This window comes from Ornithodoros turicata, chromosome 5 (assembly GCF_037126465.1).
Source record: "Ornithodoros turicata isolate Travis chromosome 5, ASM3712646v1, whole genome shotgun sequence".
NCBI lineage: Eukaryota > Metazoa > Arthropoda > Arachnida > Ixodida > Argasidae > Ornithodoros > Ornithodoros turicata.
The window spans coordinates 44630641-44653492 of record NC_088205.1 but is presented as its reverse complement, the minus strand read 5'-3'; the positions used below and the strand labels follow the sequence as shown (position 1 = coordinate 44653492).

Genomic DNA, 22852 nt, shown 5'->3' with positions numbered 1-22852 from the left:
GCACTATAGCTAGCTTTCGTGCAGCTTCAGAGTCAAAAGTTTCGTCGTTCCAACTCTGCACGAAATGGCACAAGTACGCAGCCACAGACAACGAAGTGCCACGCGATGTTACGTCGGAGCTTCATTGACCCCTAGGTGACCGCTTAGAAAATCTATTGAACTGCTTCATACTTCCAAGTTTTTCGTACCCGTGTGAGCTTATGTACTATTCTCCTCGTGACACCATTCTGCCGTTCTGACAGGCCGTGGATGAGCCTGGAATTCGACTACCTCTTAACGGTGCTGATGCTGGCGGCGCACTGCCAATGGTGGGCCGGAGACACGACACTCGATGGACGCAAGCTGATGGCACACCTACCCTGGGATGCGATAATCATCTGCTTTACTAGTCACGTCCTTGGTTTCACAGTTCAGGTTTGCGTCTTGTGGACTTGATGGAATTAGTTCTTGCCACTGTCTGGCTTTTGCGACGACTGCCATATTTCAATCTTCACACTCTGTGTATGTCATCACAAAGATCAATCCTGCAGGAATGTATACCAAATTAACCGCAAATGGATCTCACTTTTCTATGCCGTTGAAAGTGCGTCGGTTATGGTGCACTGGAGATGCGTTGCTGGCAACTACGGCTACATCAGTTGATGACATACAGCAGTGCCGTAATGACGCTAGCGCAGTGACTACATCCAGTAAAATATAATAGTTATATTGGCATGGAATGCAATCAAGCCTGCCGGTAAGGCGTCCATATTCCGCTAACCCTTAATAAAGCACTTTGCAAAAAAACTTTGAGGCCAACGTTATTAGAACAATATATTTTCGAATAAATCTGGACGACTTTTCTGTAAGGACGACAGCCGACGAAAAGTCCGTTCAATTTTTTTTTCTCATTGTAAAGACGTAAAGTTGGTGTTTTCCTGTGGTGGGGAACGAACCGAGGCATCTATGCGGTCGCGATTACACGGCGCTAGCTGACAGCGCGCTGTAATCAACAACCCTCGTTCAGGAAGACTTTCTCTGACCACATTATCACTTACATTTTCTACTATACGCTCTCACATTTACGCAAGGACGGATAAACGACGACATTTTTTATAGTAACGTAATGAGGCAGTCAGCCGACGTAACCCCAGCGATGCTTAGTCAGCCTCTGCGGTTTATGTTACCTATAAAAAATGCCGTCTGCCTCTCTGTTCGCACGAGTTTGAATGTGAGAATGCATGGAAGGAAATGGCCAGAATTAATCTGCGACCGTGTCTTGGTGGTCGAGGCAATGGTATGTTTACGAGAGTACGACGTCGGTGTAGTGTTATTGATAGCACACCTGACAGCCAATCGGTGAAGTGCTGGTTCGAATCGCACACTTCCTGACATTTCGTGTGACTAGTGCTATTGCCATTTGCGGAGCAACCATGAAAAATGACTTTCTTGATTAGCTAACTGATTCCACTAGTATAGCTGCTTTGTGTAGATTCATTAAGCCGTAGTTTGTAAATGTATTAGGCTGAAGAGTAATTCGATCTACAGGCCTGTAGTGCAGTATATAAATGTACTGAACAAGAACGCCCATAGCAGTTCATATACAATGTTTCTCTTAGCTCGCGTATCTCGGACGTTCTGTGGTATGCAAGTGTTCAAGGAAATGTGTGTGTCCTTTAGGAATACGGTCTGGCAGCCTTCATTTCGTCGCGCTTAATGAAGGATTCATCGACAACTCCACAACTGACGCAACTCCTGCTCACATTCTTATCCGCCATTATAACGGAAGTAACGGCAGACAGCGCCACGGTAGCCATTTTCATGCCTGTCTCTATACAGATGGTGAGTATATAACCATGTAGTGCAATCACTTGAGTGGATGATGGAGACACTTACCCTGCTGTCTCGACATAAAGACATCCGCATCCGTATTCTATAAGCCGACATCTCCCGTTTTACACCGAGTTCAACATCGAAAGTACTAAACAGTATGTTTGTAATACGAATGTTATACGTCGCCCTGCGTGCAGAATAAGAGGACTGCGCAATTTTTTGGCAAGTCAAATGCCAGTTGTTTATTTTTATTCGTTACAGCATTTTTAATAAAATACTAGCAACGCAAAACAGGTGCCCTTTTTGCAGTTGAGTTATACCGCCAGGTAAACATTCTGTCGAAAACATTCTCTCACTAATTACCAAAAATTAATTAGTTAACTTTTAATTAGGGGATATCTTGCAAAAGCGAGGTAACGGAACGGGAGATATTCCCCGTTGAAAGCCATTCCATGTTTAAAAAAACCCTTAAATGTCGCACGTGCGTTGAAATATCTGTCGCTGCATTTCGCTATGCAAATGAGCCGAAACAAGAACTATGCACCTCTCGAGCGCAGAAATGACGCGACCGTAGCCTTATCTGGGTCGGAGAGCGGTCTATCTGGCCAAGTGATTAGCTTCTAAACCAATCAGGTCCATTGTTCTAAAACACGTGGCCCCCTCACGTGGATTGCCTGTCGCTCTTTCTGCGCTTGAAAAGTGCATGGTGCTTTTTTCGGCTTATTTGCATAGCGAGATTCAGCGACAGATATTTAAACGCACGAGCGGCATTTTAGGGTTTTTTAAACATGGGGTGACTTTCAACGAGGAATATCTCCCGTTCTGTTAACTCGCTTTTGCGCGATATCCCCTAATTAAAGAGTAAACTAATTTTTTAGGTTATTAGTGATCTTGTAGTTTCATGCTTTCTTCGAGAGAATGTTTACCTAGGGATAAAACTGAACTGCAAAAAAAAGAGGAAATATAAACACCCTGTATAACGAGGGTGTACAAGGTTGTTCTTGATCTTGAATATGAGTGACAGTTCTTTTAGTTATTGTCGCACACAGGCGCGCATTTGCGCATTTATTGACTTGTACAAGGAGTCTTGGGACAAGGTGCAACATCCGATGGTTGCACTCACTGACTGTACAAACAAACACGCACCGGGAACAAACGACACGTACCGGAAACACACCATTGCGAGACATAGCGGCATTACCTTCTCGAATTTCGAAGCTTCTCTGGCGAGCAGCAATTTGGCTACTTCATGACAACTGTTGGTCACTGCTTCGTACATTTGAGTGCTTTCTTGCCCCACGTTCACTCATTACGTTTATCATTATCCCACGCTAGCGCGGGGCAGACGGGTACATATCAATACCTCCAAGACACGAGCATAGAACGTAGACTTGAGCTCAACTATTGCTTTTCGTCTATTGAAGACACGGTTGGTGAGGACCTCCACAACATGCAGCGTGTTTCGTTTAAGTTTGACCCCATCTTAAAGGAGACAAAAGAAAAAAGGTGCATCGCACGGGAACGAAACCGTTTGCATACTGTTATCAGTCGTGTTAAGATATTCAGCGTATTTCTCGTTTCCTAATGGAGTTACAATTTAATTGAAACCGATCGGGTTAAGGTGTACCGCTCGTTGGTGGTAGCAAAGGTGGTGCTGAAGCCTGAGAGGTGGTGGTTCGAATCCTACCACTGGCTGTGCTGTCTGAGGTTTTTACCTGGGTTTTCCGGAGTCTTTCCAGATGAATGTCGGCACAGTTCTCCCTGAAGTCGGCCCAGGACGCATACTAACCCCCCTTTCCCCCACTCCTTCCTGCTGCCCTCTCTCATCGGTGCACATCAGTACGTCACTCATAGTAAAAGTTGCTTCGCGGCGCTAACGCGGAATAATAAAAAAAAATCGGTTGAAATTAAGGCTGCAACTTTTTTATTAGTAGTAGAAGAGTAAAAATGCTGAAGTTATGGGCCCTGACATGGGAGATGACGAATTCCGATGGGTGCGATTCTCAACCTGTTACGCGTTGTTTTTATCCCGCGTTCAAATAAATGGGCTCGAACTTCCAAATATACCACGTGATCTTCCTCCGCCGCGCGAAAAGCGCATCTGATCGAGGAGGTGTGACTTCACGAACGAAGGCCGTACGCTAGCAGGAACAAGACGAAAACACAACCGGTATCATGCGATTAATGTGAAGGCTGTTTGTGGAGGAAAGGGCGTGCGGCCATATCTGCTGAGCGTGTAGAAACCTGTGCTCCCATACCCGGGCGAACCACGTTGGCTCAACCACAAGTCAAGACACAGCTCGAATAAGAACAAAAGAATAGGGTTTATTGTTACCTCGAACGTATCTCACCCAGCAGCAGCCGTCACGTCTACCGCGCCACTCAATGCTACCACCGTTTCCACCTTTTGCCCCAGGATCACAATATGTCAAGGGGCGTGTACACTCCCCTTGACATATTGTGACAGGGTTACGACGCTAGCGTCATATGCCGGCGGGTGATGGAACTACCATCGTCACCACACTTCCCCCACACATGAAATAGTTCACGGGAGGTCCATTTACAGGAGGTCTAGTATATCGATCTCTACATCGCCTGCAGACGCAGGTGGTGCTTGTCCGTGTTCTCCTTAACGTCCTGGTCGGTGGCGTCGTCGTACGACTGCAAGGGCCATAGAAATCATAAGGAGTATATGCTGGAAGAAAAGATCTGCTGAAAGAGTGTATATAACCGAAGGACGCGCCATATTGTAACCAACGTTGCCACACCTATACACGCGTTCCGCGCTGAACGCAACAACACGTATTTTGCGGACCTATGTTGTCACGAATTGACAACATAGTTCCGCAAAATACGCGTTAAATATCTGCGAAATAGAATTATTTCTAAATATGGAACGTCCACCAGCTACCCTGCGTTCACGCTATTTTACCAATCACGAACGCAAAGGCTCTAGCTGTTAACAATATTGACAGTGTGTCGTTCATGGGGGCAGCACATATGTTTTATATCCTCATCTTTATCAGCTCAGTGATGCACCAGCAGCGCATCTCATGACACTTGTTTCATTAAAACTGTGTGAACATTCCCGTCAGCCACGTCTTGCTTAGTCCTTTTCATCGTTGAGGTTGTGCGCCCAGGAACTATACGTATCACTGTATCACAGGTACCGTATCACACTTGAGGAATGTGTAAGTTGGGGCGCTGGGACAGGGAAACGACGAACGGCAGTAGCATCGCTCGACAACGTTTGAGCAAGTTCGTGACGAGAGGTGGAAACATGTCAGGGAAACATGGCATTGTCGGATGAATTAAAGATCCCGAGGCTCATGCCGGACAGCTACCATGCGTCGTCAATTAGGGCCAGGGCAGCTGTCGTGCAGAAAGGCTGTTGGGCAGCTGTGGATCCAGGATATGCCAGAATCGAAATGAGGGAGGACGACAGGAAGGCCAATAACAAGGCCCTCACGTTTCTTTTCTCTATGGTGGAGGACACTTAGCTGGACGACATCGGAGCCTCTTCATCTGCAAAAGAGGCGTGGGAAATCCTGCAGGATATGCATACAAAGTGCGGACTGTTGCATATCTTGAAGCTCTTACGCGATTTTGTGAACTTGAAGAACAAGCGTGAAGAACCCATGCTGGAGTACTTGAGCCGGTTTATGGATCTTCACAGAAAAATGTCCACAGGAGACTAAGGAAGAGAAACGGGATAGTTGGCAAGTCCTACTTAAGGTTTCTTCTGTTCTTGTCTCTCTGCTGCAAAAAAAAAAAAAGAAAAGAAAAAAACTAAGTGTCCACAGGAGGTTACGGATTCACCGTTAAAGAAGTTGCTCTGATCATGCTTCTGGGTTTACCGAAAGCCTACGAACCACTCATTCTGAAGCTTGAACAAGACGAAGCAACTCTTATGTAGAGATGCGAAGCCCCGAAAAAAAACGGAATTTTTTTGGGGAAAAACGTTTTTTTTTCGGTTTTTTTTCCTCGTCTGCGGAGAAATTGCCCAAAATTTCCAGGCGACAAAATTCAACAATATAAAGTTCCGTGCCTTTGATGCGTTCCAACCTGCCAACAGTGGCTTAGATGCCTCTAATCCACCAACAACCACAATCATAGACCTCAATCTGGCCGCTCCAAGCGATCGCCATCGAGTTCACGTAATGTCGGGGTTGTAGTCGGAGTTCACAGGTTCTTCTAATTACCTATCGCTGAGTAGACAGCAGTCTCATAGGATGCTCTGCTCTGCATTTATGCCTAGAGGATGAACACTCCTAAAGCTTCTAGCTCATTGTATGCTGTGGTTTGGCCGGCAATGCTACGACTCAATCGAATAGTGACGCAGTAACCACGCTTGTTTCCAGTAAACAGTACATGAGAAGAGTAGTTCCGAGGCAAAGGATCGACGCGTCGTGAAATGCAGGTGGGCATTTCGAAAAAAATACAAGGAAAATGGAGATCTAGAAAAATACAAGCCTCGACTTGTTGCTTCTGGATACTCTCAAGTTGAAGGAGTAGATTTGAACGAAACCTTCTCGCCAGTTACAAAATTGAAGCCGGTTCGCATATTGCTGCGTTAGCAGTCGAATGGGGATGGACTGTACACCAGGTTGATATAAGTTGATATAACCCCAGGTTACTTGAATGGTACCTTGAAGGAAACCACATACATGGGAAATCCTCTCCCGTTCCATGAAGGAAAGAAGAACGACGTTTGTCTTCTGAAGAAGAGTTTATAAGGACTGCGTTAGTCAGGAAGAGGGTGGAATATTCGACTGAACAATTTTTTAAAGAGTGAGCGGCTATCCAGTTCAAAAGCAGCTCCGTATGTCCATTTCAACATCGAAGACGGCATTATTGTCGGAGTATATGTGGGCGACATATTGATTCTTGCAAAGGATGACAGGAAGTGCAAGGACTTCAAGGACATCATGAGGAACGTCTTTGAAGTGAAAGATCTTCGTCAGGCAAACTACACTGTCAATGACAATTCAACGTCACCAAGATGGAAGATTCACTAAGACAGCCTATGCCGAAGAGATCGTGAATACCTTCGGGATGAAAGCCGGAAAAGGAGCTTCATCACCACTGAACCCAAGAATGAGGTCCCGGAAAACATTCAAAAAAGGGCTGACAACGAATGCACTTTCCCATAAATACAGCCAAGCAGTTGGAGGATTGTTGTACCTCGGCGGGGGTACAATGCTAGACTAAGCATTCTCTGCTGCCTACATGAGTCAGTTCAAGGAGAACCCAGCTGAAGAACACTGGAATGGCGTGAAACATATTCTGCGCTACGTCCAACAAACGAAGGACTACTTATTAATATTCCAGAGAACAGGAAATGGCACGAAAGCTTTTTCTGACTCAGACTGAGCAAGTGACAGCATGGACAGACGATATTTTAGAGGGTACCTGTTCACCATAGCTGAAGCAACTGCCTCCTGGAGCAGCAGGAAGTAGAGGTCAACCACTGTATCGACTGTAGAAGCAGAATTCCTTGTAATGTGTCATGTCAATGTGTCAGAAGTTCTGTGGCTGCAGAACTTTGTTGAAGAGCTGGTAGCAAGCGAATTTATAAAACAGCATCATACTCTGTTCGTGGATAACCAGGGAGCGATTGCGGTCGCGACGAATCAAGTGACGTCAGAGCGAAACAAACATATTAAGCTCTGTAATTTGTTTCCTACGTGAACGGATGGAAAACAGAAAATTGCGACTGGAGTATGTTAAGACATCAGATAATCACGCTGACATCACGACGAAGGTCCTGAACGGAGAGAGAACTTTTCAGGTTCCCGAGCCCCCCTCAATTAGGTCTACATTAGTTCACAGAACATCGGGCGACGGCACATTGAAGGGGAATGTTAACAATATTGACAATGGAGGCAGTTCATGGAGGCAGCACATGTCCTGATCTTTATCAGTTGAGTGACGAACGTGTCTCGTGACACTTGTTCTTGTTTGATTAAACCTGTGTGAATATAACCGCCAGCCACGTCTTGCTTGGTCGTTTTCGTCGCTCAGGTTTGGCTTACACCCTAACATTAGCTCCATGATCTATATCTGTGGCACCAGTATTTGTTGTGTGCTGCAGAACGAACGCATTTTACCGTGTTATCCCTAATAAAGAATGACCTTTTTTTAAATATGCGTTTCCTGCATTTTGTTCCTACCAAGAACAATGGAATATATATATATTATATATATATATATATATATATATATATAATGCAGGAAAAAAAGTCATTAAATAAACAAGTATAGATGACACTAGACGTGTTTGTTATTCAAAATTACATATTAAGATGGCTTCTATGGCTGCACGCAGTGAAACAGATACTGATGGAACGATGCGACAGCACCAGAGGACACGTGTTTCGCCGTGTTTGCGGCTCGTCAGCTCTAGGTAGCTGCGCATCGTTCGGAATCGGCAAACCAGGGGTCACTCAGCGAGCGATCTACACCTGGGAGGGTCACTGAACACACCGCAATGCCACACTGCAAGCCATGAATCATTCACTGGCTTGCACTGTGCCATTGAGGTGTGTTCAGTCACCCTCCCAGGTGTAGATCGCTCGCTGAGTGACCCCTGGTTTGCCGATTCCGAACGATGCGCAGCTACCTAGAGCTGACGAGCCGCAAACACGGCGAAACACGTGTCCTCTGGTGCTGTCGCATCGTTCCATCAGTATTTATATATATATATATATATATATATATATATATATTAAGAAATTTTACCGCAATATTTTCACTGCATAGTTGCATGAACATTTCGGGAGATTTTAGTGCATATTTATCCGCGCTCTAATGATGACGATTTGAGTTTTTATGGCGCACAAGTATCTATAGGGCTATAGTGCGCCAAACCATTGCTGATGAACGGTTAATGAAAGCAGGTATTTTTTTCTCGTAACGATGACAAACGTTACTGCTCCCTCGTTATTGCTCTAGGCTGCGCCCCAGAGAGACCAGCAGACTCAGCAGAATGCTGAAGGCTCTCGCATAATTCTCTATTGCGCATTCGGCGCCTCATTGTAGCTTTGCTCGCACGGTGCAAGCAGAATGTTTTTAATTCAACCACACTGAACGTGCAGGGTATCCAATGCCAGTACCACCCACTGTACTTTGCCCTGCCTGTGTCTGTAGCCGCGTCCACATCACTCATACTTCCAACTGGATGCATGGCCATCGCTCTTCTCAATGGTCTCACTGACATTCGTTCCTGGGACATGGTATGTATAAACTGTACAAAGAGTACCGGTAAAGAATTTGCATTTCTGACAAAGTTCATATTTTCCGAAATATCCCAACATCTATCCGCTGTATTGCATATTCTAGTAGACAGCAATCACTTTTTACCTATGCAGTCATGACATTATGTTAGCTTCTATACGCATGCAGGGAAGGCGGGCTGGGTAGGGGCTCGTGTGAGCTTAGATCCCTGCAGTGTTGCGCATGTGAGGTAGGCAAACGGGTTGTGCTCGGACACAACCTTAATATTTGTCTCAAATACCCAGTGATCAAATTTCTTGAGCCCAACTACAAACTGCTCTCGCTGTGTCGCTGCCCATCGCGCTTGCGTCTCCGCGAACCTGTAGCTCGCGAATGAGTTCGGCACTTCCTTGCCGTCGTCGTTGATCTGATCTAGACACGCACCAGCCGAGTGCGCTGAAGCGTCCGTGAAGACCCAATAGACCTCAAGCCAAGAAACGTCATCATGACGTTGGTACACAGACTAAAACCGAAACAAATCGGAAGGAGACGGCTGGGTTCCACGAATGGCCACTTGTTCGCTGCTTTCTATTGAATGAAAGGCAGGACCGAAGGTAGCATCCCTTTAAGGGACCATACTGTAATCCCCCCAACACCGTGGCTTTCGCGCGCTGCCTTGTTCGCCTCCTAGCTTCGAGCGTAGTTCAACTCTACCGAATTGGTGGCGGTGTCGAACACTATGACGTCATTTGTATAAAACATGGAGAGGTCTATAGGGCTCGTTTTGATCAGGTGTTGCCAGGGCTACGAACCCTGAGAGACTGGCCTTCAACGCTTGGAACGATGTGGAACAATGCTTCTGCCTCATCATCCCAAGTAATTTTGTTCGCTACCCTTTTACCGGTTCGCATCGTTAACGCTCGGGCGATTTCCGAACAGTCTATCGCGGTGAACTCTTTCTTCATCGCAGTCCATTTTACGCTGGAAATTGCCCGGATTTTTTCGGGATAATGCGCATGGGAACCTGAGCCTATCACGTGGCCTAAATATCGTATCAAGCTGTGGGTCACTTGACCTTTTGATAGGTTCATTATTAACCTCACATTTGCCACATCATTAGCCTCACACGCCGCACCGTGGTTATACGGCTCTCAGGTGCGCCTATTGTTCATCCCAGTCTGGTGAATATACTCCTATATCGTTGAAGTAGTGTTTTAAAGGACCGCATTTACAATTCGCTGAAATTTCTGCAGAAATTGAATTCGCCAGTACCCCCGCCACCAACCTAAGACAGTACAGTCAAACTCCTTTACAACGAAACTCAGGGGACAGCAAAAAAAATTCGCAGTAAAGGTAGTTTCGTTAAAAAGGTGTTCGCTATAAAGGAGTTTGAATGTAGTGAACCGTGCCCTTTCCATGCGGAATAGCAGAGCTGTCCGGTTTGAGTGTCATGGGGTAGCCGTCGTCCACGGCGTCTGCATTTAGCGTGTTGTAATCCACGCACTGTCCTACTCCGCCGTCCTTCTTGGTGAGGCACACAACGGGGTGAGCGTAGTCTCTTGCAATCGGGTAAACGAACCATTGCACTAGGAATTCACTAACTTACTTCTCTACTGATCTTCGAAGATGTTCTTCGAGTAACTTTATTACGTGGGAGCCCACTCTAAGGACCTAGGGACATCCTTCAACAATGTCGAACCACGTGTGCTTTGGCTTCATCTAAATGAGATGTTGTTCGGGAGGCAAAAGAGACTGCTCAACATCCTTTCGTGTTCGTGCGGTTTCCACATCTCCGAACTCTTCCTCCCCTTCGAAGATTACCCCCACGTGATTGACTCTGGCCTTGTATCTACGAAGATTATTCGCATGGCCGTGCGAGTTTGGCCGTTGTCCGTGAGCAGTCCATAGCGGGGTTACGCTTTCCTATCAACTGAGAGGGCCTTTTGCAATCTTCGTTCGTCCGCTCCAGTCGTTCTAGCTCACCGAAGGTGAACATCATGTCTGGCTCCGCAAGTAACGTTTATTCTCCGTTTCAATTGTTCGGGTGATGTTCAGAAGTGCGGAGTGGACAGCCAAGAGGACGTCTGACAGCGAAGTCGCTAAATACTACTTTTAATTAGAATGCGTTATATCAGGGTGGACATATTAATCCGCTCGTGTCTCACCGCCTTTTGTGCCTCTCATTTTAAAAGAAACCTCTGCCATTTTCTTCTCGTTACCTGTAAGATACCCGCAAGGCACCTGACCTTGTGGCTCCGGCGCCTTTCTGGCGTCTTCAGGATTCTCACATCGAGATCACACGGCCGCACCGGTTTACAACAGCGGAGCCGTGTTTGCGACTACTTGATTTCTTACATTCCACAACTCTTACAGTATACAAATGAACGCGCGACGTGTGGCATCTGTAACGATTCGGGCAGTCATTCGCGAGGTATAGGATCGGTAGGATCAACCGTTATCTACCAAAACCGTAATGTGATCGCGCTGGTAGAAAAGCGGCATTATCCAAGGAGAACCCAGGACACGTAGGACGGAAACCAGGTAAAACAGAAGCTTTATATACCGGTTGTTTCACGAAGGTCCTCCGACCAAATAATTCCAAATGAAGTGGCGCTGTCGAATTGGTAAAGATCCTCCAGACATCCACCAAGAACTGGGCAGTGAGCGGTTCATTTGCATACGGGCATTAATTAAATAGAAATGGTAAATCCAAAATTTTTCGGACGCTTTCGGAACCTCAATTTTACGTATCGGGACCTTCAGCGAAACATATTCCATGAAAAAGCCCGCTACTATACGCCGTTTTCCAGACAGCCTCACACCCAGGACACTCCAGTAAGGAGGCATGGGCAGTAAACAGTTTTCAACGTGCTTCCCCGGCTAGACGGCGCTGCGCTTTCAATATGGCGGCTTCCACGAGAAAAAGGTGTATACTTGGATGATTTTTTTTCGAGCACTTAATCGGTTTCGGTTTACATATTACTTCAACAATGGGATCTTTCGGTCAACTACTCGACATAGATTACGTGTCGTCCGCTCGGTTCGCATACAGGGGTGCCAGAAGATAAGGAACAACCAGGAGTGAACTTTCGCCGTCACTTCTCGTTATTTACTTGTTTACTTTACTTTACTTTACTTTACTTTACTTTACGTAACGACATCATAGACAATAGCCTGCATTACAAACATGATATGTGGTGGGTAAAGGTCTCCGAAATGTAAGTCGGTACCTTGATTCTGTGCAGACGTATGTATTAACCGTGCAAACGCATCCTCGTCACCTTTACAAGTGTGTTAAGTCCTCACAACACGTAACGAACGTGCTTCAACTATTTGTATGCATAGATGTACATGATGTAACTGTGGTTACTCATACATTTGGGAGCATTAAGGATGCTCGCTTGTTTCCTATCGTGGATAGTTCTCTAGGACTATCCACATCCTAGAGCAAGAGGGTTGGTACACGTCTCCTTAAGGCTACTTAGAAATGTCCATGAAGTTTCCCGGGCTAATAATGGGAGGTGATGTTCATGCATTGCGCAGCGGTTTAGGGATCTGAGGCGATCAACCGAATTTCAATTGTTACCAAGTTTGTTGTTTCATATGTTTAATACAAAGTAAAAAAAAAAAAAGACGGGCATAGCACCTGTTCTTCGTTTTTTGCGGCGATGCGGTGTTGTTTTTGTAATGCTATGCAACGTGAATCAATAAGAAGATCTGCAGAAATAAAAAGGCAAAAAGAAGAGAGAGGTAATAGCAGTGGTGGATATTAAACCGGATAATGATTTATTATTAGGGCTCGGGATCTAACACGTTTTTCCGACTTTCGTTTAAAACGTTTCCGTTTAAACGTTTTATATGCCATTTAGATTCACGTATAGTCTGGAAAACGTTTCCTTATGAAACGTTTAAACGTTTTGTTTAATGCGAAACGTTTAAACGTTTTGTTAATGCGAAACGTTTGAGCGTTCTATTAATGCGAAACGTTTAAACGTTTGTGAATGCGAAACGTTCAAGCGTTTTGTTAAAATGAAGCGGTTGAACGTTATATCAAGGTGAAGCGTTTAAGCATGTTGTTAATACGAAACGCAGCGCCTTTCGAAACGGATACCTATTTAAGCAAGTTCTTATCTTTATTAATGGGGAAACATGGACGCTCCACGCATTACGGGGACAGAGACAAAAGTTGTCCCCGTTATGCCTGGCGCGTCCATGGTTCCCATCAGTAATTACCAACTACGGCAGTTTCTCACTGGCTTAGTAGTTTATTACTTGAGTTCATATTTGGCTTTGTGGCCAACAACGGCGAGCCCATCCTGCCATTACCCCCCCCCCCCTCATATTTGGCTTTTAAGCCCCCCCCCCCATCAGTGTTCATTTTTCGTCGTACATTTCATATGAACCGACATGTTTCACTACAGTTTTAAATAGCGATGGGACGAATCCAGAATTTCTCGAATCCACGAATTTTACGAATCTCGAATCTTTCGAATCATTTCTTTAAAAAGAGCTGAAAAAGCCAGGGAAAAAAAGTCTTCTACTGAAGAGTGTTTTGAAGCAGAATTTGATATCTTTGTTTAATAAAAAAAACAAATTTCGGAAAAAGTCATTCCCACCCAGCCAGCGCAATATTGAGGTTATGTTGCTAATGACCGCTTTCCTTATGCTGCAACGATGTTATTGAAACAACATTGCAGAAATGTGACATTGCAATGCCGGTGTGACATTGTTAAAGACCGGCTTCGTTATTTTGCAGCAATATTACAGCAACAATATTGCGAAAAATGTAATATTGTAATGTTGATGCAGCACTGCCAATAGCCAGTTACTTTACAGTGTAGCACCGTTACAAAAGCATCGCCCGAGGAGCACTACAGTCTCGGTGATATATGTGCAAGTGAACACAGTATGCTTACATATTCAGTAATCGTCCTGCTCTTGGGCAGACTTCAGGGGAATGGTGCCGACATTCGTCATGAAAGTCTACCGAGAAGCTCTGAGAAAACCGCAGACAGTCACAGACAAGATTCGAACCCGTGTTATTACCTCCCTGTCTTTGCACGGAAGGCGATCATTCTACTCGCAATGCCACGCGATGGCCAAGGGCTGTGGTCGCACTGGTGCTATGGAATAACGCCATATCGATGGCCAGCGCGCATTCACACGTGCGTAAGAATGGATTGTAATTAATTTCAAGTCGCCGGTCGGATTAATTTTCTTTAAGATTATGTTGTCCTCGTCTCGATCCCTTTGTCCATAGTCATCCCCCATGGTACGTCCGCAGTGTACGTCCCAGAATATGCCTCTCACAGTCTGAATTAATTCTCCCCAAAATTGTCACGCTAATTGTAATGTTACCTCGCTGCGGCACGTGAAACATTGCCTGAGCAACATAATCGCAATGTTTCTAAAATGCATCGTCTCAAAATGCTGCACCAACATTGAACTAGAGGCATTGTGGTAACACTCCATTTGTGCATGAAACGATGCCGCAAAGTTTGAACACGTCATCAAAAACACACTGACAAATGACGGGTGAACGTCACGGGAAATTCCGAAGATTTCATGCATAGTTTATTGGTGGGAATTACAGATAGAACAAGATCGTGCAAACATTGTGTTAGTGGTGCACTCGGAGCAAGTGCCTCGGAAATGCTGCATGCAAAACGTGCCGCATTGCAGCAATATGTTTGTTTCGATGTTGCTACAATGTCTCAGACGTTACCTAGAGAAACATTTATAAGCTGCGACGTTTCCTCAATGTATCATGTGCAACATTGCTCTCGCAAGAGAATCACACTGTTAGCTCTACGCATCCTTCGAAATACAGCAGACACATCGATATAATGATAGTGCTGCAACGCTAAGATTAGGTCGCTGATGCACTGTTTTGTGGGGAATGCTATTGCAACATTGCATTAGAATTGACTGCCAAACCCCACATCAGAAATGTAACTGCGACATTTCTTCAGTGTAGCACACGCAAATTGATTCGGAGACACAATCACACTGTTATCCCTACGCATCTTTTGAAGTACGGCGAAAACAGTGAAATAAAGCTACTGCATCGTAGCTAAACGTCGAAGTCACGTTGCTGATTAAGCGTTTTGGAAGAAATGCAATTGCAACGTTGCATTGACATGCGTAAACAATGTAAACGCCACATTACCAGAGTGTAACATATTCATCACCGCTTCAGTAATATCGCAATGTTAGCTTTACGCGATCTTTGAGACATATAGCATGAACATTGAAGTAAGTATATTGCTACAACGACGAATGTGTGCATCGCTGCAACACTTCAACGTTGAGGTAACATTGATGCAACACATTTGCAGCATGTTGTGCTGTCTGGGCATATACATCTTCCTAAGTTTTTCATCGACTATAGGAGATACATAAACTGAGGAGTCTGAAATCCCTCCATAAGACTAAGAAACAATCAAAGCAAAACCGTGTTACTTTTAAACTTCTAATATCGGAGCTTTATGTTGTGGTTTTGTAGCGCCGCGGGAACCGCTGGCCAAGCAGGCTTGGTGGTGCCGATTTTTGAAACAGAAACAAGCATACTTGGTTGGATGGTGGATTCCAAAGATTCGATTCGCGGTTTTGGGCAATGGGATTCGGATTCACGAATCTCGAATCCCTGCCTAGGATTCGAGGATTCGCGTTCCTGAAGCATGTAGCCTGCTCTTTCCTACTGGTTCCCACTATTGCACTCTGAAACCAGAACATTTGCCAATCACGCTTTAAGAACCTATCACTTTTCACTGTCCCGATTCTTGCGCCAGAATGGGAAAAAAGGGATGAGGACGACTTTTGTGGCATGATGGGCTGACGCGTATTCCCACAAAGAGCAAACACCTCCCATTATGATCAAATTGGAATGGAGAAAAGGCTAACACCCAGAATTGTAACTGTGCCGGACGATGTCGATGAGATAAAGAGTGCACGCGGAGCGGAGTGCGGTGTACGCTGCGAATGGGGTCGTGGCAACGCTATTAACCACCAAGAAACGGAATAAAATGCCGCCCTGCGCTGTGAGTGTTCTTTATTAAACATTAGACGGTCACAAATAAGCGGGACAAAGTAACATGCCACTTTAGCGACACCCTGCACTGCCTTTCAAGGAAAGTAAGCTGTAGTGTTTAGAGGAGGAAAGAAAACGATTAAACGTCTCCCAAGAAAACGTTTATATATGTATACGTGCCGCTGTACGCTTGTGCGAACGAAAACGTTTAAACGTATCCTGGGAAAATAAGTATACGTGCTCTTGAACGTGTATCTAACAGAACACGTTTAAACGTGTCTTAAGAAAACGTTTAATATGTGAAACGTGTTACAAAAAGCGTTTCTTAAGAAAACGTTTAAACGTTTAACGTAGAGCTCTATTTATTATTACGCGGACTCCTCGTTGGCGTTATCACGAAGATATTGGTCCAATATGGAGCCTGGTTGCACTCCCCATATTGGTCCCATATTGGACCAATATTGGCAATGTTGCAGCCCATATGGGTACAACATCGGACCAATATTGGTGTGCTGCTTGGGATCCAATGAATTAAAATGGATATGATTAGACGTGCATAATATCCAGGACTATCCGTCTTCTAGATGTTCATAACACATGACACTCCAATGATCATAAATAAAATAAAGTAGTTGTTGCTTGTTCTTGTAGAACAGAGGAATTGCATATTTGTCGTTAGCCCTACCCCCAAATACGTGTCTCTGTATAACCACAGGCCAAGCCGAACGTCAAACAAGCGCTGAAAAACTACAGGTCACGCTCGAAATGCATTCCTTCGGCGGCAAGGCACAGATAACAATAATAATAATAAAGTTTAGTTGTGGGAGGTGGAGGCAAAAAACTACAAGGTAGTATCTTGACGCGGCCTCAGCCCCCTCGATTGACTTACAGCAAAATATATACCTAGATTATTTATAATTGTACATTCGATGGACAGCAGTAGTAACGATGACAGTATTACATACGTACATCAAGGTTAAAAACAATGGTACTAACTATTACAAAGTGAATCTGTGCAGAGTGCAAATGCGTGCAAAAGGAAAAAAAAAAACAAATGCGTGCAAAAGGTGTGCAAAGTGTTATAAGTTTAGCTACGAATGGTGTCCTAAATAATACAAAGTGATATTAGCTAGCGAAGTGGAATTGCGGACGTAGTAAAGAGGACAGGACAGTTCGCTGCACTCACAACTAGTGAAATGATTTTGTTGTAAAACTCCTGAACCTATCGATAACGGTTGTCTAACCACTGCGCAGTGGTACATTTCCCGATGGCGTGCCCGATAGCGTAGCCGCGTGTTCTCTGAGTCTGACGTTTATTCAGCGACCAGTTTGACCTATGTATGACCTACCACATGAGATTGGTATCTTGTATATAACTCATTTCACACATTCCACGTACTTCTTCTTGTGTCTCACATTGAGCTCAGCCTTCGCTTCGTGGTTGTTAATCCTGGAACATAACTTCACTAGCTTGTTCGGTGCAGCCAACACGACGAGAACTCCGTGTCGCTCAGTCACTCTCTCGATGTTGTGGGATATACAGAATGGATACCGAATGCGCCTTCTTGCTAGGCTATCGTCTTCTCGGTGATTGCGTGGCGGCCGCAATTAAGCATAGTAGGTCCACCCGATATCCTCTCCTCCCTCCTCCTGCAGCCTCGTCATCTGCATGCTGAAACTATTGACTTGTGTATGCAAGGCCTGTGCAGGGCCACCCTCAGGCAGGATGTAGCTATGACCCGCTGTACCACAGTGAAATGTGCCGAGATGAATGGGAGTACCCTTTCCTGGTCCTCGAATTATAAGTCCAACATCTGCTGCAAGCGCCATTCTCTATCAAGAGGTCCCGGCACTGCGGTCATCCATAACTGGGTTCTTCCATAGTGAACTGAAGACCTTCAGAACATCCTGTGAACACTCGCAGGATATCTTGAGCCTCCTCCCTTTCTTTCTCTGTAGAAACCCAAGTAGTCGTCTACCTATCTAACTACTGACATGACTTCCTTCCAAGAACATGACGTCCTTCTTTGAGTATTCCCATGATCTTCCTATTACACACTGTGAGGAAAATGTCAGTCAGGCTTGGGAGGACAGGTGTTATGTGCAGAAGTGTGACATTTGTGTAGACCCAATACGTGGCGGAGATCTTTGGCTGATTGCTGATACCGCAAAAAACACCGGCCGAATATTGTTTTACATAGAGTATATTCTGAAAAACACCGCATTATACACTTGCATATGGTGCTGAATGTCTAAAAATGCAGGTACTCGATTACACCTTTCTTCCTCTGCTCTTTTGACGTTTTTAAACAATTCTTATTTCAATTCTTATTGTGAAGGGGCTTGTAGCGACGACGACAGTTATTCGGCTCACGCACATGAGCGTATGGTGCAGTCCATCAGCATTACTGCCAGAATTAACCTTGTGAGCCCACGGGCGTTTACACGCTGGCCAGAATGCTGATGGCCGACATCTCTGCGTTCACCTTTGCCCAAGCTGTCGTAGCCGGATGGATTGCGCGTTTCGGGGTAGCGTCGATCATCACAACGGATCGCGGACGTCGTTCGAGTCTCGGCTCTTTTCCGACCAGATGAATCTGCCTGGCACGACATGGATCCGTACGACAGCTTACCATACTTCAGCCAACGAATTAGTTGAACGGTTCCATCGTCAGCGGTTCTTCCTGTTATTCTCCTTGGGATACGCTCTGCACTGAAAACTGACCTGGACTGCTCCTCTACAGAACTGGTTTACGGCAGCACACTCCGGTTGCCTGGGGAGCTCTTCCACGCTACTGCTCCTGCCTCTATCGGAGACGTTCCAGACCCCTCGCAGTAAGCTCAGAGGCTTCGCGCGACAATGAGCCAGCTGCGACCGAGACCACCGCATGCTCCTGCTACTGTCAAAGTCTTCATCAGTCAGGATGCACCCGACAACCTGCATGTACATCTACGTCCGTCGTGATGCCACCCGTAGGCGTCTTGACCAACGCTATGATGGCCCTTTCAAGGCTCTCGAGCGCACCGCCAAGGCTTATGTCGTCCTCATCAGTGGTCGTCGTGAAGTCATTTCCATTGACAAACTGGAGCCGACCTACAATGCTGATGATCCTGCTTCTGCAGGCATCGACATCATGATTGCCCCAAGCGACTTCCACCCGAGCCTCAACTCTCCCCGGCCCTGGGAAGCGAACACGGCAACGTCGGGTGCACTGGTCTCTACACCTAGTCTCCTCCGCTCCCGCTTGACGCCCTGATTCAAACTTCGTCTCTCAATGTAGAGGGCGAGTCATCTGTAGCGACGGCAACGACAGTTGTTGTGCAGCTCACGCGCATGAGCGCATCTCGTAGTCCATCATTACTACTGCGACAATAAAGCTTTTCAAACCACGGGCCGGACGCGTCTCACTAGGCTCATTATTTCATTCCCCACATGACCATCAGCAATGAGATAAATTATCGCCCCTGGCGATGAAACTCCCCATTGTAACACTTTGATGAACACTTTGAACACGCTGCACCCTGGGTCAAGAGGGTTCAAGTACACGTGGAAGCCTGCAACAAAGAAAATTAAAAAGGAATCTACCTCTGGCGCAAACATTTAAAACGCCGAAAACAACGGAATTTAACAAAATATATAAATACAGAAAAAGCACCGGCCTAATCTCCCCATTAATAAACGCTGAATACGCGGAACCGTAATCATAATCAATGAAGGCTCTTAGTGTGATGAGCTTGTTCTCAGAGCCTGAGATAATGTGTTCTATTCGGCAAGAAAGGGAAGTTCACTGCTCGGCCGTAATGTTCGACTCCAATAAGTTCGACGTGTATCTAGATGGGACAACATTTACCGTCCAGAGCGACCATTAGGCTCTCGCATGGCTGCAGCGGTTGAATAAACCGTCTGGTAGACTAGCAGGCTGGGCGTTCGCGCTTCAGGGCTATTCTTACAAAGTGCAGTACCTGAAAGGAAGCGCGAACAAATGCGGCAGACGCTTTGTCTCGTGCGCCTGAGTTTAAGCTGTGACGCACGGCAAGAATCCGAGGGCCAGGAAGGTTCATCGAGCGGTTTCGCAGGTGACTTCTGTCTAGTTGAAAATCCCATGGCCTAGTTACACACGCTACATGCAGGAAAAGGAAGATGGGGTGCGCTCATCTCCCGGAAGGTCGGGAAGCTCTAACTTAGAGGGAACATCTTGTGGCCACGGTTGGTTCAAATCGGGCAGGTGACTCTTCGGCTTTGGATACGATCTGTCGAGGGATTGATGTCCCTCTATACATCAGTTCTCACCGGCGATATACGGAATGTCCCAGCGGGCAGATGATCGTGATTGCACGTTAGGACGGTGCCGGTACAACTCGCTGGCAGGCACAGTGGCGCGTGTCAGCAGGGGCACGCCTTCATCGTCGTCCACGGGCCGCCACAGATTTTAAGTAGGGATGCGCTCTTGGAGGCAGAACGCTCTTACGGCTTATGTAAACGGGTGTCGGAAAAGCTTGTGGAAAACAGTACAGCCGACACCGGGAACGTTGACAGGGATGTCGATGGGTGCCTCGGTTCATACCTGTTGAGTGCTAGAAGCGAGTGATGTTGGGTGAGGATGAGCCGGGAATAGACGAGGAGGGCAAGAGTGTTTCAACCTCCAAGCTGCTAGTTACCAGGAGATTGCGAAGGGTCTTTATGCGGTACTTCCACGACTCAGCTTTGGCAGGTCACTGCAGGTTCAGCTGCAGCAAGACTTATCAAAAGTTATGACTGAATTTATGAACGAATGGGTCGTGTCGTGACCCTCCCGGGAATAAGGCAAGATGCATGCTCTTTAGCCGTAGCTGTCCTGCGCATCTGAAGCCAAAACCGAGGGGTGGCAAACCTCCCTGGATGATGCAACCAGTAGTCAGTAGCTACCCCACATCCCACATTAACTGCCCACTGAGTTGCGTGCGACGTCATGGGTCTGTTTCGCTGGAGTCCATGGGGGAATCACTACCTGTTAGTGGTCACTAATCACTTTTCTAAATGGGCGGAGCTATTCGCGCTTGGGAAGCTGGTGTCAGAACGAGTATGAGACCGCCTCCTAGAAGCATTTTCATGGTGCGGTTTCCCGGCGCAGTTGATAACGGATAATGCATCGTTCGCCAGAAAGGTGTTTGCTGACTCTTCTGCTGCGCTGGGTATCCAGCATCATCCCGTATCATCCCAGGGGAACAGCACGGAACGAGTGAATTGTAATCTAAAGAGCACGTTGGTGGCCTTTGTAGTGTCCGCTGTGTTCCAAACAGCCGCAGTCAACCACGCTGCATCCGATCTCGTGCCACGTACCGAAAAAAGCCCCGTTTGGAACACAGCGGACACTACATGGTGTCAGAAGTCTAGGGTTACGACGCCACGCAGCTTTGAAAGGATATGGCTCTAGGGAACAGCGAATCATCGACGGCACCCGGGGTGCAAGGTGGGTTCTCACTGCAGCAACCACCGCCGTTCAGCTCCGACACCGCTTCGCAGTGGTCCGATTGGATAGAACACTTCGAAGACTACCGCTACGCGTCGGGCCTCAACGAACGCAACGGCGAGGCGCAAGTGCGCACGCTTCTGTATACGATGGGACGGGAAGCCAGGAAAATATTCAACACTTTCGAACTCGACGAGCAACAACAAAAGGATTACAACCTCGTGAAACGCAAATTCGTTGAGCATTTCACGGAGGCTGAAAACCTGGTCTACGAAAGCGCATGCTTTCACTCGCGCGTCCAGGAACAGGGAGAGTCCGTGGATCAGTTCGCCACTGCGCTCAGGACTTTGGGCCACAGGTGTGACTTTGGAACGCTAAAGGAGCGGATGGTTCGAGACCGATTCATATTAGGTCTACAAGATAAGTCTCTCTCCGAGAGCCTACAGATGGACGCCAAAGCAACTTTATCTTCAGCATTGAAACTGGCTCGACAACGAGAGACTGTGCGCCGTCAGCAGGAAGAACTGCGTCGTCAAAATACGGCAGTGGAAGGAAATCACGCGGCGCAGGACCTGGACGCGGTGCAGAAGTCCAGGTACAAGAGGTCCCACAAGCAAAGAGCTTGGCAACGAGGTAAAGCCCAAGACCAGCCAAAGAATTGCGCTTACTGCGGGGGCACGTCGCACAAGAAATCCACTTGTCCAGCAAGAAACTCAAAGTGTTATTCATGCAATAAGCTCGGGCACTTCGCCCGAGTGTGCCAGTCAAGGAGAAGATCGAAAGAGATTTCTGCTCTGGTGGAAAACAACGATGCTGCATTCCTCGGAACGCTGTCTCTCGAAAAGCAATGTCGATCAAGGCATGTACAGATCACCGTCAATGGAATACCAATTTCAGCGAAGATTGACACCGGGGCCGTCGTTTCGGTATTGCCAGTTACGTTCGCTGGCATCCCTTCTAAGTTACAGACTTCGAACCAGCGACTTCAAGGGCCAGACGCTCAACGTAGTTGGAAAATTCACAGCGGAAGTTCGCTGGAAAGACAGGTACTGCGAGGAGGAGTTCTACGTCGTGGATCCTTTGCGTAGTGCGCTACTGGGAATGCCACTGATTGACCGTCTTGGTCTCTCCAAGTTCGTTAGCAACCTGGACAAACAGAAGGAAGTAGAAGAGGAGTTTCCCCAAGTTTCTCATGGGTTGGGAACTCTTTCTGGAGAGTATACTATTCGACTGGTAAAAGGCTGCGAGCCGTACGCCATTTCGGCGCCCAGACGGATTCCGATACCAATGAGGACAGGTGTCCAAAAATATCTTCAACGCATGGAAAGAGCTGGGATAATCCGTC

General features: G+C 46.4%; 1 protein-coding gene across 4 annotated transcripts in view; it reads left to right on the top strand.

Moving 5' to 3' along the window:
- Positions 1 to 22852, top strand: part of LOC135395622 (sodium-dependent low-affinity dicarboxylate transporter 1-like) — an 80652-nt gene that overhangs the window by 48186 nt on the left and 9614 nt on the right. For 3 of the 4 annotated variants that reach the window (XM_064626718.1, XM_064626720.1, XM_064626717.1), the window contains 3 exons: positions 243 to 414; positions 1660 to 1821; positions 8910 to 9047. In XM_064626718.1, the coding sequence (XP_064482788.1) occupies positions 243 to 414; positions 1660 to 1821; positions 8910 to 9047 (472 nt within the window). The remainder of the gene's footprint in view (positions 1 to 242; positions 415 to 1659; positions 1822 to 8909; positions 9048 to 22852) is intronic. The other variant, XM_064626719.1, reaches the window with a different exon arrangement.